A 17,452-nucleotide genomic window follows, 5' to 3' on the forward strand; every position below is an offset into this window, starting at 1 on the left:
AAAATGAGACTTACCACAAGAGCCATGAGGAACTTGTGGAGGAACACAATCTGAATGCAGCCCACTCTCAGAGATACAGAACCATCCACTTTGGACATGTCAGTGTAGGCTTCTCCCTCAGTAGCTTGTGGATTTAACGTCAGATTGAAACTGAAAACTTCATCTCCCACTATAGACACGGCCTAGAAAGAGAGAAACAGCACCTACCAGCCATCAGCAGCTTCTAAACAGGGACTTAACACACAGAACTAAACAGATCATCAGCCTATCAGATGTGAAAGTTAGATTACTACATCTTGAAATCTTTTTACACATCCATTCTTGTAATATGAAGATTATTCTTTATATGTATCTTATTTGAAAAGACCTATTAATAACAAATCAAATACTTCAGAAAGAGTGGAATATATATTACATTTCACTTTTATACACATAAAACTAACCAAGAATCAAGTAAAAGTTAAAATCTTGTGGTTGAGTACTTTTTTATGAAGGGTCCTTGAATCAACATCTGTGACAACTATGTCTTTAAGTCTGGCAAAGAATACGGTGTGGCTTGGCTGAAGGAAAAGGGATGAGTCAAGACCTGTAAAGCATAAAAATAGAAACAGTTGTGTTGCACAGCAAAAGTGACACTTCTTTTCAGGGTGGGGACACGTGACAGCAGCAGGGGGAGTGAGAGAAGATACTGAGCTCTGAAAATGTGACCATCCTACAGCTTTGACCAAAAGCAAAACAGAGGCATTTCTAATACAGATACTGCCTCAACATCAGCCATCTCCGGAATCTACTCATAGAAATACATTCACACAATAATTCGTTTCTTAGTAACCAAGCTACTGACTGATTTTATAGAGATTTTTTTTATCAGAATAAAAGTAACCATATTGTATTTGAATCTTGTGTGAGTATTTAATATGGTTTAGAGATGGGCACAAGCAAAAGACTTTACGAACTGCAGTCCAAAATCTGGTATATCACACATTCTTAAATATCCATAACAAGAGAGAGTTTGGGCAGCTCTTAGGATGGCAGTTACAGCCAAACTCAGTTTACAGCTAAACTCTCCCTCCCCACTCCTGTCCCCCACAAAGAATTATTGATAATCCTTCTGAGAGGTAAAAAAGAATCAAGAAAACAAAACCAAACCATGAAACCCAAACAAATCTCAGGGGTTAAAACCCAAAGAAACCGATTTTAAGGTTTTTTTTTATCCTAATTAATTCAGGTATAGCAGAAAAATATCCAAAGCTTAGTACAGTGTGAAAAGCCATCCATAATCAAAGTCCTTCAAAGTAGTAATTATCTGAATAATAATTTATCAGATTTTTCTAGCTGGAGGTCAAAAGTTATGATGGACAGGACTACAAATCATGTTTGTAAAGATAACAATAACATAAAAAGGCAGATGCCGCCAATTTACACCTTCATTATCTTTAAGTCAAATTATTAATAATTGCTTTGAAACTAAACTACCAAAACAGTTGCTACAAACAAGAAAATTTCGTACCTTGTATCTTGATCTCCGCAATGTTCTTTTTCTCATCACAAATATTTAAACAGAAGGCATCCAGCTTGGCAAAGACCTTGCAGTCAAACACATCCTTATCCTTGGAAGGTCTAGACACTAGAAAATGAGAGACAGTGGGATTTTCAAGGTAATTTTAAGTAGTATTTTCACTTGAATACTCCTGAGAGGATTCAAGGGCTGTTTTGGCCTAGGGTTTTTTGGGCATTCACATGACTTAGTTTGGTTTCTTTCAGTATCTTGACTATCTGCACCATCCCATCTTAGAGCAACAAATCTCCCTCTGGGGGCCTCTCTCCTGATAAAACACATCAGCATTTGCCCAGATCAACAGCATAGCATGGTCATCCAAGTACTATTTATCTGCTTTATTTTACCAGGAACACTAAGATTATGCTATTGTTCAAACCCTGTTAAGCTCACAGCAATCTCATTTACTCACACTCAAGTCTATTTGTGAAAAGGCTGTGAAACACAGGAATAAAAATCTCCTAAAAACTCGTTCAGTTCTTGGTTTTCTGAAATCAGCCCTGCAGCCTGGTGAGCTTTCACCTTCATCTCACACTACAAAGCCAATCATGTTTCTCTGGATTTGCTTGTTCTGCCAGCACGCAACACTTTCCCAACCATCATTTGGACAATCCCACTGTACCTTTTTTCAATCTGGTGTCATCCTCTTGCTTTTCCTTCACTGGTGAGTCTCCCCTGCTGTCACTGCCAGATGGGCTCACAGCTGTCAGAAAGCTGAGAGCAGACAGCAGGGCCTCTGTGTGCAACAGGAGGTTCAGTGATGAAAACGTTACCTGGGGAAAACACGAGACTCCAGATGACGAAACAATAACTTAACAAGTGTAAGAGTTGGGCAGAGGTGGAACAAAAGCTTTCAAGCACATTTGAACTCTAAATCTCCTGCTGCAAGGCTGGGAGGGGCAGGAAAACAGGAAAGCCAAAAAACTTCTTCATTCCATTCTAAACAAGCCAACCGAAAGAAAATAAGCAATAAAATCTGCAAACACTCACTTGAATCATCTGTTCAGTGTTGTCAAAAGCTGTCTGAAACTGTGGCCCATTTCTGTCAGCCTGAAAATAAGGATTTGCATGAAGGTTAATATTAATTCCAACCAGGTGCTGGTTGGTACCTTCTTCAGAAGGTACAAACCAATCCAACTAGCTCTGAGTGGTAGGTTTAAGATTATATACAGCCTACATATTAAGAATATGTGGAAGTGCTTTAAAAATAATTTTAAAAAGCTTTTAGTATACCTTGATATATTCCACCTTCAGAAGGTCTAAGCCAGGTTTATCTGAGGAACTAATGAGGTGAATGGGTGTTTTTTTACCTGGAACACACCACAGGAAATAAACAACAATTAGGGTCATTTCTGCTCTTTCAGATACTTGAAGGTAACGATTAACCCTCAACACTGTTTGTTAAAATACACTGCACCACCAAATATGAATCACTGGCTTCTCTTTCTTAAGTGCAAACTGGTCAGTCTGTCCCCCTTCTGCAGCCAAAGGCTGAGCTCTAAGCTATTTATTTCTCCAGTAAGCATTTGGTGAGAATCCAGAGCTGCCCAGCTGTACCGTGAGACAAGCACTGCCGATGGACAGCTGAATATTGAACACTGGAACCCAAGAGTGGACCAACATTTGCATTTCAGTGAGCAAAAAAGCTTCACATAACTGATAAATATAAACACACACACACACTTCCCTTCCTCCTTACCTCCAATTTCATAGTAATCCAGGCTTATTTTCTTTAAGTAAGATACTGCTGCTAAGTTATAGGTTCTGACAGTAGCCTCTGTCCCCAGATGCATGACATCAAACACAAGCACTGTTTCCTCAGTTTGCTTTTCCTTGGTGAGTTCTACTAAAACCTGGATGAGCAAGAAATACACAGTTATACCAACTTCTCACATATAACATTCTCACCACTTAAACCAACATTGAAAAGTGCAAAATTAATGCTTTCCCTGCTTTGTTGTGATTTTTATTGCAGACTTGAGAGTATAAAAACAGAATGAAAAGTGATTGTTCAATGGTGACAGATATAAACATAGAAGATATTTTGGGATTTGTTCTTTCCAAGTGACCTGCTTCAGTCTGACTTTTGGTCTTCCAGTGCAGATTTCCACTTTTTTCTATCAAAAATACTCCAACTCTTCTCTTTTTTTTAATCCATAATTCATCTGTGTGTATGTATTATGTTTTATTTATATGCATCACATATACATATAAGAAGTAGCTCATATACATACCACATATAAATTGCTTACACATAGAAATATTATGTCTATACTTCATACACATTATGTATATTTTCTGTTTGGTGGTTATGTGTTTGCATCCACTCATCTTGACAGCACTGGTAAATGAATACTGGATTTTTTTAAAAAATACTCTTTATGCAGAAGGTGAAAATAGAATTGCAGACATACCTCTTTAATTTCAAACTTCAGCTGAAGGTCTGTCAGCTCCTCTTGAGCAGGCTCCTCACTTCTCATTTCTTCTCCTTTAATTAGTGACCTGTCAGTTGGTTCAGAGCTTTCCTCAAAATCAAAATACTCTTCTTCAGAATCTACAGGAGTGAAATGACTCCCTCAGTAAACTGGTTCCAGAAACAGGGGTAAATATGCCAGTCTGTCTTTCCATCCCCTCAGGAATTTTAACTGCATGAGCAGTTCAGAGCTAACCTGACAAAGGACAGTGTAGATCTGTCCTGCTCTACCACGGGTGAAGGGTGAACAAAATGAAAGCCCTGTTAAGGACAGCACTGGGGTCCAGATGCATCATCAGACGTGCAGGGACACATATAAGGAAAATCAGTTATAAAGGAAGCTCCAGGAAAAATAAGTCCCAGTTTCTTCTACAGGCAAGTTCTTCCCTAGAACAGCCATGGAAATGAATGCTCACATCCACTGTGTCAATACAGTAATTCCCCATTTGTTATTCTAGTTGTGCCTTTCCAGAAAAAGGAGAGTTTTGCTAATGCAGCACAGTCAGAAGAACCAAATACAGCTGGAAGTCACAGTTCACTTTCATTTGAAGAGGTTGCTTAGGCATAATATTAATTATTACAAATGAGGTGGTTTCGCTTTCTAGAAAAAGCAAGTTTATTATTTTGAGGTAACATCAGCATCTTAAATGTTCTTCTGCACTTGCAGCTAGACACAACCAGTCACACTCACCTCTGCTGTTCTATGTTCTAACACCAATCACATGAAAATATGAGCTATTCCACCTGCACAAAGGCACGTCTGGAGCTCCTTACCTGACACCATCTCTGCCAACAACTGGGGTGTCCTCAGTAACCCTTTACTGACAACAGGGATTGTGGGAATAGCTGGTACCTGGAAGGAGGGAAAAGAGAAAAATCCAGCACATGATTTTCATGTTTATCTAAGTTGGTATGTCCATGTTTTCCACTGATGGCTCCCCCATCCTCTTTGGAAAGGTCAGTTTTGCCAATCCTTGAAAGCAGCAGGAAATGACAAAGGCTGCACCAGCCAGGTTTGAGTGAGCCCAGCACATTCTGGTTGTGAGTCACAGTGAAGACACTTTGCTGAGCCTTGTCTCTTTATTTGATTTTTTTTTTATTTTTCAGTTTTCTTTGCTGTAGTCAGCTTACCTTTGTGCTTGGAGCTGACACAGATGACTTCTGAGGCAAGGGAATGCTGTCAATCAGATCAAAAATTGCCTTGATCTTCTGGTCTGACAGTCTGACATGCACCAAAGGAAGGCCTCCCGACACTTTAAACCTTTTTTTTAAAAAACAAAGTGATCAAACTCCAGGACAAAAATGCACATACCAATTCTTGAATTAAATCTTACCAGTACGGATACTCAGATAGAAAGGTCACATCACAGTGAAACCAGTGATTCTGCATTAAAGCAGGTCTTGAACTAAGTTTAAGCAGTAATTAGTAACCAGCAAAGCATCCAGGGAGCTGACTGGCCAAAACAGGGTTTGTAAACAGTACTGAGCTATTCCTATTTCTTAGTTTACACCTTCAAATTATAAAGTGTCACTGCACCTCTAGGGAAACCACAGTTTTCTGTCAGTACACAGTAATTACAACCAAGTCTTCTCAACATTAAGATATTACTTTGGCATCCTGGTGTCTCTTTCCACCATTGACTTTGCCAACTGCACATGAATATCCATAGGCTGCAAAATGTGCAATGTTGATGGATGTTGAAAACGAGCCTTCTTCCAGTCTTCACCTGCAAATCAGGTAAACTGACATGAAAAACCATCACCTGATAATTGATTTAATTAGGCTATCATTAACTTAATCAAATGGCATTACTAGGATGGTAAAAAAACCCCACTCACCAACCAGAGAAACCTAAAATCATTTAGGTCAAGTATTTTAAGAGCTTTCAGTATACTCTGCTAACACTAATGCCTTAGCAGCATTAAGCCAAATTCTACACTAAAAGATGTGTGTAAATATTGAACCACAAAAAAAGATGGATAGATAGATAAATTGATGGACAAAACACAAAACAGGAACCTAGCATTCTGCTGATTACACAAACTCAAGTTCAAGTGAAGTATTAAGGCAAATTTGAGCTGCACATGATGGAAAACTTTGTAGTTCTGAGCATTTACATTCACTGACAGCATCAAAGTCAGGAGGGGATGCACAAATCCCAACAAAAAAGAGCAGCTGTTTGAAGAGAAAATAACCAAATTTTCATACCTTTTATAACCTATCCTTTCATTACCTACTTGTTTTGGTTTGCCTTTTTCCTCTAAAAACATATTTATTACAGGTTGGAAGCCTTCAACAGTCTTTTGAATAAACAACAACTACGTTGTTTTGTTACCTGTTCTTCCAAAAAGCAGCTGCACGTTTTTTATTTCCACATCAAACTTGTCATAAGCTTTGTCCATAATCTCCTCCAGAGATGAAAAGGTGGAAGTCTGACTGCTGCCTTGATTTATGCTGTTCAGCTGAACACAAAGAACAAGACAAAATTAAAGCTAAACCTTACAGACATGTGCTGTTCATTCTAGTGAAGATGAAAAATATGATTCATAGCTGATGATTGACATTTGGACTCTTACTAACAAAATATCTTAAATCATTTCACACTTCACTTATTCTTGATAAGTAGATATTGTTTTGTTACTTCTATCAGTCCACTTAATTAAACTGATTCAAAAGGAATTTTAAATTTTTTTTACAATTTTACTGGTGGAATAAAAATAAAATAAATACTTAAAACAGTAAGCTAAATGCAGTTAAATGATTGCAATCTTTCCATTCTACAGAAACAAGGGAATCAACTTCCAAACTCCAAGAGAAAAATAAATTCTCTTTTATTAATAAAAGGCTACCATTTTACAAAAAAAGGAAACAGAAGTTCACGTGTTTAGCTGAAGAAATGAAAGATATGATGAGCATGATTACAACATGAACATGCTTCCTGGGGAGGATTAACCAGTACAAGTCAAAGATAACAACCCTGAACACTGATCAAATTGCTGACTCAAATGTATTTGGTAAGAAATATATCAAGTTAAAACCACATTCACACAGATTATCACCTTTGCCTTCTGAAAGCCAGACAGTTTCAGATGACAGCTATGTTCAAAGAAAGGAATATTTGCTTCCTTTGAGCCTATAGAGAGGTCATTTACATACCTGAAATGTACCAAAGTCCAGAATGAGCAAAGCTGAATTTTCCTGGTAGAAACCCGTCTGGGGCACCACGAGGTAGGAAGGTTTCAGGTTAATCTTCAAGTCCAGGACTTTCCGCATCTCAATGATATGAACTAACCCTGAAATAAAAAAGGGAAGGACATTGGAATTCAAGTGCTGTTCCCAGGTGGAACAATTGTGCCAGTCAACATAGCAAAAGATGTTGTTTATCTGAAAGACAAAGCATCTGGAGTCCAGACTGCCTTCTGTAGCATCTACTGATTTCTCACCAAACTCAGTGCTCCTTCCCACAGAACATCCACTCATTGTCCAAGAAACCAACTCGAGGAAAAATCCCAGTCATACCATTTGGCCAGTGATCAAACCATAACCAAAGTCTTTAGATAATCCCATTGCAACTTTTTATCACCTTCAAAGGTTCACCTTAGGTGAGATTTGTTACTGTGTTATTCTCTTACCTGTAGCAGTTCTCTCCTTGATTTCTTCCAGCTTCATTAAGGTGGCTGTCGTTAATCTTTCAAGGTCCATTCCCTTACTTGTCTGGAAGAATTCTACCATTGCATTTATTGTTCTCTTTACATTAAAAAAAAAAAAAAAAAAAAAAGACAAGAATTAGCAATATACATAGAGGTCACTCAGGTAAAACCTCAAAAATAGAGCAAAGGGTTGGACTTGATGATCTTGGAGGTCTCTTCCAACCCAGTTAATTCTATGATTCTATGATTCTGTGATTGCTATGGCAGAAAAAGAGGCATCAGAAATAGGTCATTCTTTGGTTACTACTCACTGCATCATACTTGATTTCCACAGGCTGGGACTCGATGGAAAGGCTCTGGTCAGCTGTGCTGTCCTCTGGGTTAGTGTTAAACTCGATCTTCAACAGGGAAGATTTGCTGTCCCCAATGGAGGCCACAAGAGATGGAACAATGTTCTCCTGTCTCAGGCCTGTAACGTACCAGTTTTCAAGCTTGGCTTCAACCCTAAAGATGAAAAGTAAAATATACTTGATTGGAATCCTAAATACATCTAGGAAAGCCCAGCAAGATGAGAAAGCCTGTAAGAAAGCCCAGCATGACTAACCTCACAGGACTAACAAGTGACAGGTTTACAAAAGCTCATTATTAAACTGGAAAAATAAGCAGAAGGCAAGGTGTTCACAGCAACACAGGGGTGACACTTCCTCCTCATCTTCTGTTCCCTGCAAAGTGGACTAAATAGAACTTTCAGGTTTGACACAAGAAGAAGTTTGCTACTGTTCAAGGTACCTAACAAATAGTCTTCCCTTCTTCGTTCTATTGCATGTTATTCACCAAATATGGATTTACAGCAGAGTGAAATTCCAGAATGCCCAGAAAATTCAAAATCAATACATACACTATAATGCACTAACCAAGAGAGAAAAATAAAGCAGATGGGAAGGGGGATGAGGGCAGAGATGTTTCTACAAAAATAAAATACCAATCCAATTACTTGATGGCTTGTGCTCCTGGGCGCTGGGATATTTTGGTACTCAGATCAATTATCTGCACTTTCAGAGTTTCTGCCACATTCTTGTCTTCTTTAATTGTAAGAGAAGTGCTTAACAGCTTGAGTGTCACAACATGGGCAACATACTGGTGAGAAGAACAGAGGGAATTGAAATCAGTCATCTCAATAAGAATAATTTTTCAGAACTCCTCATTTCAACGAATCACTGAAATGCATTTTTTTAAGTTATTCCACACACCTAAGATCAGAGACACATTTCTATGTAGGATTCAAAGAACAATCTTGACTTGATTCAACCCCTATCAGTCATTTCTTTAACATAAAACACTGCTCAACAAATGCAGAGCAAATACAGCCTGTGCCTCTTCAGGACTGAGGAACATTTTTTTAAACAGTGAAGCAAGCCCAGCTAAACCACCTTCAGCTGAGAACCAGTGAGATAACCAAAACCACGTTTCAGAGGACATGGTAGGTATGCCTTTGCTGCTCTGGCTGCTCAGCGTCATGTCTTGGCCTTGCCAAGAAAGGGTTTTCACCTCTCAACCTATGTGGGGCTCTGTCAATCAGCAACTTCAGAAGAATCAAACAATATTTCCTCCCTCAATTTGAAGCTGCATCTTTCTTCAGGGTACTGAGGGAGATGGAAGGTTTACACTAAATTTGTTGGGGAGTGTGTTTGTTTAACCCATTCCCATAAGTTGCTGCTTACCTGCTTTGGTAAGGAAAGGTTGTGGGAGCTGTCACTGTATCCAATGGCAGTGAAAAGCTTGGCTTTCTCCTCTGGGGTCATTAGTTCATCAATAGCTAAAACCAAAGACCCACACAATTTGCACTTTATAAATAACAATAAGCACTTTTCCCCACATTAGTTTTCTACTGCAGTTCAGTTCTGCTGATACATTTCATGGGTTCTTCATATTGCACTAAGTCCAGATTGTAAAATAATTCACACCAAGTGTCCATACATAGCGTTCCATATGCAGCACAGAAATCAATGTAGTATTTATTACAAGAGTTCCCATAATTCCCAATGATGAAAGTGGCTTTGAGGAGTTTTATTAGAACAAATCATTGATCCAGACAGTAAATCACCAGAAAAAGAGTATTCCAATTGCTGCTAATTATCTCTGTAGCTGTAAATGCCACACTGATCTCCTCATCAAGGTTCTGAGATGCTTTTGGCCATTTCAGAGGCTGCCTTATTTGCCAGCTCAATATTCAGTAAGTGATGCTGTAAAATGATCAGCACTGCACTGATTAGGCCACACCCTCTCCTTCTGCATAGTAGGAAGCAAAACATACCATAACTTTCCTCTCAATGTATATAAAAACTGGAAGTCTCTCTAAACATCAGTGCATTACAATCTACACCTACTTTCAGGAACAGGTGATTCCTCATCTTCTTTCTTCCTAGATTCTCTTTTGCCCCAGAAACCACCAAACCATCCTCCACTTTTCTTTTCTGCTTCAGTGCTTTTCTTCTTCAGTAATTTTTGTCCTGATCTTATTGTCTGCAAACCAGAAATCAAAACACATTGGACAAAATATATAGTTCATAGTATTACTATCGATTTAAGCAGCCCACTAGGGATAAAGAGCACTTTGACTCATAAGACAGGATCAGAGTGAGGGGCATGTCTGTGTGTGTGTGTATGTGCATGGACAAACACAGGTATGTGTTTTAACTTTAAAAAAGTTAAAAGCTTTTTCTCCACATTTCACTGGCATTTAAACTACAGAATCTACCTGAAAATATGGCATTTAAGAGGATACAAAAAGCAACTACACTGCCTAAATCTGGCAGTGACAAACCTGAGGACTGATCCTGCACCATTTAAAATTTTAAATTTCAAGTCTAATTTTTAAAATTTTAAGTATTTAAAATGTTTAATTTGTGCTCAGGCTTTTACTTGGCATTTCAAAAACCAAATTCTGACCACAAACATCTCAAAAAATAAGAACCACCATTGTTATTTTTTCCTCTTAATTTTACACCCATTCCAGAGGTGCTACCAAACACTGAGGCTACATTGGCATGAGCAGTAAATACAAGACGCAATTACAGAGGTTAATTAAAGATAACAAAGGTATTATCATGACAAAACCATCCTATTTGAAGTGTTACAATATTTATCCAACAAAAACTATTTCTTACCTCCACTTGTGCTTGTTGCCTTGCTAAGACTATATTGAAGACGTCAAGCTGTCTTTCCAGGTCCTGTAAAAATGGATGATGAAATCATTTGCCTCTAAAACACATCTAGGAAAGGCTCTCCATCACAAATTCTCTACCAGTTCCTTTGTATTTACACTCCAGTTTCATTCTAGATCGGCTCATTTCCTTCTAGGGTATATCCCCTCCTCTCAAAGTTCACTACAAGATGAAATCTGATGTTACATAGTCCAATTTTTTTTTTTATTAGATTACTCTTTCACTTCATTAAATGTATCCAAGCTTCTTAATCCTCCAACAAGAAGTTTAATTTTAAATGGCACTTTACTAGTATTTTAATTTTCTCTCCACAGCAGGTTACGCTGAACTTTAGACTAAAAAGGTATTTCCACAGACCTCTTGTGCTCCTGTAAAACAATCAACCTGGATTACTCGATTTTCAAGAGTTATTTCACAATGGGACCAAAACATACTTTCTCCAAAGAGAAAAAAACTCCCACCTGAATTTGCCTCTGAGTTTCTTCTGACAGTTTACTCTGAGTCAGCTTGTTCTTGTAGGTGTTTTTGTAACTCTTCAGAAGCTGCCTGTGCTGTTTGATGTTACTCCACGACCACATTCGAGTGCGTCTTCTGATGTGAACTTCGAGGACACTGTCACCTGCATATTTCCACCTGCAATAATTCCACGCTTGTGAACAACTTCCCATTCCATTTGTGCATTACAACTTACAAGAAGTAATTTATTAATATGCAACCTTCGTTTACCACTTGTGATTTGAGTAACTTGGCTTATAAAAATTTTAATGGTTTCAACACCACTTTTGAAAAACGGACTGAGGGCTTACATTTAACGCCTGAAGAACTACGAGTCTTCATTCTTTACTGATTTCTGCACAGTTTGCAGACTTGGGATGTGACAGCTTTAAACACACTTGAGAAATTTGATAATCAGCATCAGTTAAGTTAACTTAAGGTCTAAATACACCTAAGAACTTTGATAATCAGCATCAGTTAACTGATTTAGACCTTAAGTTCCAAATGCTCAGAAAAAAGTCAAGAGAATGCACATCAGTTCAAAACTTTAAAAACTGCAGTTGACAGACATATTTCCCTTGTATTAGATTTGCTAATTGTTTTCTTTAGCCTTTCTAAAATGACACTCCAGCCTCTGGAGAGAGCACTGGCGTGTTGTTCAGATTTTGGGTGAGGCTTCCCTCACCGGGATGTTTCACTAACCAGAGCGCGGCGTGTCCGTGTGGGGGCAGGCGGGGCCGGAAGCGCCGGTAGGGCGCGTTACGCACCATGCAGTCGATGGACTCCAGCAGGTCCAGCATGCTCAGGTACTGCACACAAGGAAACGGGTTCTCAGCAGGGGTTCACACTGGGTTTGCACACAGTGCCTAAACAACTACCAGGCTCTTCAGCATTCCTCAAACTACACAGAAATGTGGTGGCATTAGTATGTAAACGGGGAAAAACTGCACCCGCTGCTCTCCAAGGACACCACTGGATGAGCTCCTGGTGTCCATATTCATTCAGCAATGCACAGTTTCCCTCATTTTAGACCTGCCTTTGATGAGTTAACCTTACTGGTACTGTTCTGCACTCAATATACACTTTGAGCTGAAAAGCTCTCTGGCCAGCTGACTGTAATTTCTCTCTGAATAACTGACAACACTGCCACTGCTGGGGAGATTCCTAAATCAGTTCCCTGGCACTTCAGCAGGCTGAGCTGCCAAAGCCAGCACACCCCCTGCATTCCCAGCCTTGCTTGTGTTTTGCCATCTCTGCAGTTACAGCACTGGCTTGTGGTTTAATAAGATAAGGGCTCCTCATGACTCCATTCCCTGTGTGAGAGGAATGCTACTGGAAGGGATGAATATGGATCAGGTGGTCCCCAAGGGTCCACAGGTAAGAGTGTCAGCATTCAGCACCAGGAAACGATGGTTACGCAGAGGGAAAGTGATCCCATACATTTCCCACAGGTACTGCTAAACAGACATTCTACTTGAATGTAAGCAGAAAATTCCCTAAGAAGAATGTTCTGCAGTGGAAAAACCCTACAGTTCATCACAAAGTGCAATGGGGATAACAAACTCCAAACCAACTTACCTGTGGCTTAGTGAACTCAATGACAATTCTCTGTACTTCCACATTACAATCAATCTTGGGAGTTTTCAGTTCTAACTCTGCATAGGGGTTGATATACAGTCTTGCAGAGGCTGACACTGGTCTAAAAACTTAAAGATTAAAAAAAATTGAGACGGATTTCATATTTGAAGTATGGGAAGCAATGGATCAACCACTTTGTACTGATGGTGTGTGCGCTCAAGACCCACAGAATGAGGATGCAATTCTTCCCAACAATGAGGATAACCCAGAATTATCAACAAACACCATCAGGTGAGGCTGTTGCACATCAACACGCTCAGGACAGTTTATATTCACCCATCCCCAGCTTACTTACTGTACTGGTAATCTTCTGGCTGGTTACCACCACATGGAATTCCTCTTTTCAGCTGGTCCTGCAAAGGAATTTGTCACTGTCTAGCACCTGCTCAGGAGCTTTACTTGTTTACAGCTCTCTAGGCTTTCAGGACACATGGGCCTCCTCCCCCTAAATGGGAAATCTGATATAGCACAAGCACTTCAGAGTGAAGGGTTTAAATACACCAGGTTAAAGAAGAATTTTAAGTTTCTCGTATGAAGTGGAATGTTAACACAGTTTTTATTTGACTTCTAAACCTTGCAGTAAATGTGTGCTAATTTAGAAACAGTTCATGTGTGTACTATTCACATTCTACCCTCCCTCATGTTTAGCACATGAGCCTGTTCTGCAGGTATGAGAGGAATTACAAAACAGAAAGAAGTCAGGAAGATAACTGACCAGCCAAAAGGCCCGAGAAACATCACGCTAAAACTAAGACTTAATTCAAAATGAGGTCTGCCTGATGCTGTAATTTTTAGGCAATTTCTTGAGAATGCTTTATTCATGCCCAAATATGTTTCAGAATTGCAATGGCACGATCAGTCCAAGCAGGAAGCTTGCTTTTAGGAAGATGTTATATGAAGGCAGATGAAGTGCTTGTTCCCCTTCAAATTTTATAGAAACTATCAATATCAGGAGTTGTTTTGACCAGGAAAATATTTAGCAACTGCAAATTTCTTCAACCTAATTCTTTTCCCAAATCCTTATTTAAAAACTGCTTTGTATTTTATAAAAGGTACATTTTCTCATTGAAAGTATTTATATTTCAACCTATTTCCCACCTGCTGATCCTTTTTAATATAAGTTAAACTTCTATCAGATTAAGGATAAAGAGCTAATCTCACCATAAACTGATGTTATTTAAATCTGAGGACTGTTGCTCAAAAGTAACAGATTGCTACAGATTACACAGCTTATTCTTACTACAGCATGGAGCAATTAGCTACTATGATAAATCTGATTTGCTGATGATGCTGATAAAATCAAGACCAAAGCAGCCTGCCTGGATGGAAGACCTTGCTCGGCAGGAAATGATCTGCACTAACGATGACACATAAAATGTGTTCAGGCTTTTAACACAACATTACTAAAAAAGACATGTTATTTGCTATCTGCTCAGTTCCTGAGTTGTTTTAAAACTCTGAAGCAGAAAGGACTCAAGTGTGAGAGAAGCAAGGAGTTGATAGGGGTTGATAACAAACGAAGTTCACAAACAATTATCAGCTGTCAGCAGTGCAAGGGATGAATATATGACCCTGAGTCCAGGTGACCAAAGGGTGGGGTAGAAATCAGTTTTGAATGCTACAGGAGCAAAGGAATTCTCGTTGTGTTCCATGCACTGCCTCCTGCCTTACCAGGATCTGCTCCCTGGAGCCGTGATAGTACATTGGGCTGTGCACGTTCCAGTAAGCACTGAGGCTGTCCAGGCACAAAAGCTGCACAGGAGAGAACACATTGCAATCCATCAACCATCCCAGGAACTTGGCTTTCCATTTGGGAGAACAGAGAACAAAGGAAAGCAGACTGGACAGCAAAGCCACCATCAGCACTGAGATGCATTTAACCTACAGTACTATTTGGAAAGGAAAACTGAGTTGCTATAAAGCAAGTTCTTAAAGCACAAGCTGATGCACATCTGTTCAACACGGCTCTGGGGGCACAAAACTGATACTTGGCCTAATAAAAAAGCCAGGAGTATTAAACCCTTCTTATGTCATTCCTGTAATTCCTTAGGTCTCTGCACGTTCCTTTCAGCACAGGCTGGGGGGGAATGATTGGAGGGGCTGGGCAGGGAGAACAGAGACTGCTCAGCTGCCAGAATCCCAATCACTTTAGGAATACAAACTGGGGGGAAAATGGCAATTTGGTAACCTACTGAAACCACAGTTTGTATGCAGACTTGCTGTATAATACATCTAATGAGGGGATCAGCATTCACATTTAAGGGAAATTATTTAAACCATGGAATTTCAAGTTATGCCTTGGATAAAGCCAGTTATTTGTGCTCTACTTCTGTTTAAACACACAATAAAATAAACAGGACAATTCACAAAGCAAACTACTTTTCCAACTTTTTTCAGAACCCCAGGTGACTACTCTACAGATCAGTTGATTTCTTCACTTGTGTAGGGAAAAAAACCAAAACACATTACCTTGTATATTATTTTTGCAGCTTCATTCAGAATGGAAGGTTTCCAGTTCTCATTTGTTGTCTACAAGTTCAAAGGGATAGAAATAATTTTGTTCATCTTAGTTAACACATTTGTGGGTTTATCCTACACTTTCAAGCAAAGAATGTGTCATTTGAGTGCTACATGACCACTAATGCCAGTTTCTCTAGACTGCATACACACGAGTCAAAATAATATAAAAATTTCAGTACATTCTGATATTCAGCTCCTTATGCTGCCCACAGAAGTCAGTAACAACTAAGACAAACAGAGGTTAGCTGAAATTTTCTCTCCCCATTTCTCACAAGGCCTGCCAAAACACCACATTCTTAATCATTCGGATGTGATGTTTACTCTAATTTATTAGGCCTGGCAATAACCTGCCCTATGAAAAGATATTCAGTTGTAAAGATCTCTGGGGTCATTAGAACAAATCCCAGGTCTTGGAAAGTGTGATGTCCCTCAATCCTCTTCCCTCTGCTTGCTCAGACTGCAGGTACTATTCGCATGAATAAAAGACTGTCTTGGCTTCCAGCTGTTTGCATCCTGTCACTGCATCTCCTTAACATGTTACTTCTCCTTTCTGCTACTCCAAAGACAAGGGAATTGAGAACACAGGAACGTGCAGTCACACAATTACCAGCAAACTAAGCTCGCCCAACGTCATCCCCAGGGAAATCGGACACTGGGGGTCTGTGATCTGCAAAAAGAGAACAACAGATATTTAATTCTCTTGCTGCTAACAGCTGTGTCATTTAAAGTTGATTGAAATCCTGAGCTGTCATGAAACCTTCCTTTGCTCAGTTATTGTGGCTGGAACATTCTCAGAATGCCCTGAGACAGGCTTAAAGCAATCTGGCTGCAGGGGAAAGACTCAGGCCTTCACTCCAAACTGACCATTTCCTTCTGGCTCTTAACACCTTCATATAGGGCAGAACAATTACAGGGTACCACATCTCAGTCAGCTATATAATTTCATAACATCCAGTCCCCCAACCTTTTTTAATTAAATGCCTCTGAAAACAGTGCCCAAAAAGGTTTGAGAAACACTATTATCCAATGCTGTTCTGCTACATTCAACTGTCTCATCACAAACCGCTTTATCGTTTTCCTAAAGGAAGCTGGAACCAGACTGGAACAATACCAGTTTGGTTCATATGAACACTCTCATTTGTAATTAAGTTTTCCAACAATTTGCCTTCAGATTCATCCTTAAAGCCACCAATTTCTGCCATTCTGGACTCTGCTCAAGGCACTGAAAAACTCCACATCAACTGCACACACTGAGATGTGAGAACAGCCACCATCCACATTTGGTGAGCAAGACAGCACTGGACAAGGGGAAAGGGAGAATATCTGTTTCCCAAATCCATATTTCTGGCATTCACTCATGTCTGGGGTGCTTTATTTGAAGAGGTGCAGAAGAAACCACTGCAACTTCTCCAAGGTGGCAGAGAACAGTTTCTCTCTGTGGCATATACAATCAGGGGGCATGAAGGTAATATGTCCCAGTTACTTACATCATCTTCATATTTAACATGAATGCCCGTGATTTTGACTTGCACATTTTTTATAACTTGAGTTGCAAGCTTTTCTAAGAAAGTATCCTTCTTCTCCTCCTTTGGTTTGTCTAGAAACAGAATTTTTAAAAAGGCAGCATTCAGTGTAGTAATTGCATCTTGAATTTAACCACACCAACAACTACATCAATGTAAATACGTTTCCTCTAATTCAACATTTTTCTCTCAGATTACATATTTGCATTTTTTTTCCTTTTCTGCACATCCATATTCTGAAGCTGTGTTAGCTGCCTGTGTCTAGCACAACCACAGGAAAATAGACATTTAAGTATCAGTCAAAACAGTTTAGCTTACAGCAAGGTCTGGATTAATACATTTCTCCCCACTCCTTCCAAAGTAAAAGGTT

The 17,452-nt window shown here is 39.3% G+C and overlaps 1 protein-coding gene across 2 annotated transcripts in view; it reads right to left on the bottom strand.

Moving 5' to 3' along the window:
• VPS13C (vacuolar protein sorting 13 homolog C) overlaps positions 1–17,452 on the bottom strand; it is a 72,796-nt gene that overhangs the window by 45,845 nt on the left and 9,499 nt on the right. For both annotated transcript variants that reach the window (XM_027901493.1, XM_027901492.1), the window contains 27 exons: positions 17,047–17,156; positions 16,167–16,226; positions 15,509–15,568; positions 14,711–14,791; positions 13,335–13,392; positions 12,980–13,107; positions 12,104–12,210; positions 11,368–11,539; positions 10,850–10,912; positions 10,070–10,205; positions 9,404–9,498; positions 8,677–8,819; positions 7,994–8,186; positions 7,665–7,779; positions 7,189–7,325; positions 6,368–6,494; positions 5,641–5,758; positions 5,163–5,292; positions 4,806–4,884; positions 3,973–4,112; positions 3,258–3,411; positions 2,792–2,868; positions 2,549–2,608; positions 2,181–2,331; positions 1,511–1,627; positions 483–586; positions 15–182 (listed from right to left, as the gene is read on the bottom strand). In XM_027901493.1, the coding sequence (XP_027757294.1) occupies positions 15–182; positions 483–586; positions 1,511–1,627; positions 2,181–2,331; positions 2,549–2,608; positions 2,792–2,868; positions 3,258–3,411; positions 3,973–4,112; positions 4,806–4,884; positions 5,163–5,292; positions 5,641–5,758; positions 6,368–6,494; positions 7,189–7,325; positions 7,665–7,779; positions 7,994–8,186; positions 8,677–8,819; positions 9,404–9,498; positions 10,070–10,205; positions 10,850–10,912; positions 11,368–11,539; positions 12,104–12,210; positions 12,980–13,107; positions 13,335–13,392; positions 14,711–14,791; positions 15,509–15,568; positions 16,167–16,226; positions 17,047–17,156 (3,083 nt within the window). The remainder of the gene's footprint in view (positions 1–14; positions 183–482; positions 587–1,510; positions 1,628–2,180; positions 2,332–2,548; positions 2,609–2,791; positions 2,869–3,257; positions 3,412–3,972; positions 4,113–4,805; positions 4,885–5,162; positions 5,293–5,640; positions 5,759–6,367; positions 6,495–7,188; positions 7,326–7,664; positions 7,780–7,993; positions 8,187–8,676; positions 8,820–9,403; positions 9,499–10,069; positions 10,206–10,849; positions 10,913–11,367; positions 11,540–12,103; positions 12,211–12,979; positions 13,108–13,334; positions 13,393–14,710; positions 14,792–15,508; positions 15,569–16,166; positions 16,227–17,046; positions 17,157–17,452) is intronic.

Source organism: Empidonax traillii, unplaced genomic scaffold (assembly GCF_003031625.1).
Source record: "Empidonax traillii isolate 1590-97213 ecotype Southwest subspecies unplaced genomic scaffold, ASM303162v1 scaffold790:size373772, whole genome shotgun sequence".
Lineage (NCBI taxonomy): Eukaryota > Metazoa > Chordata > Aves > Passeriformes > Tyrannidae > Empidonax > Empidonax traillii.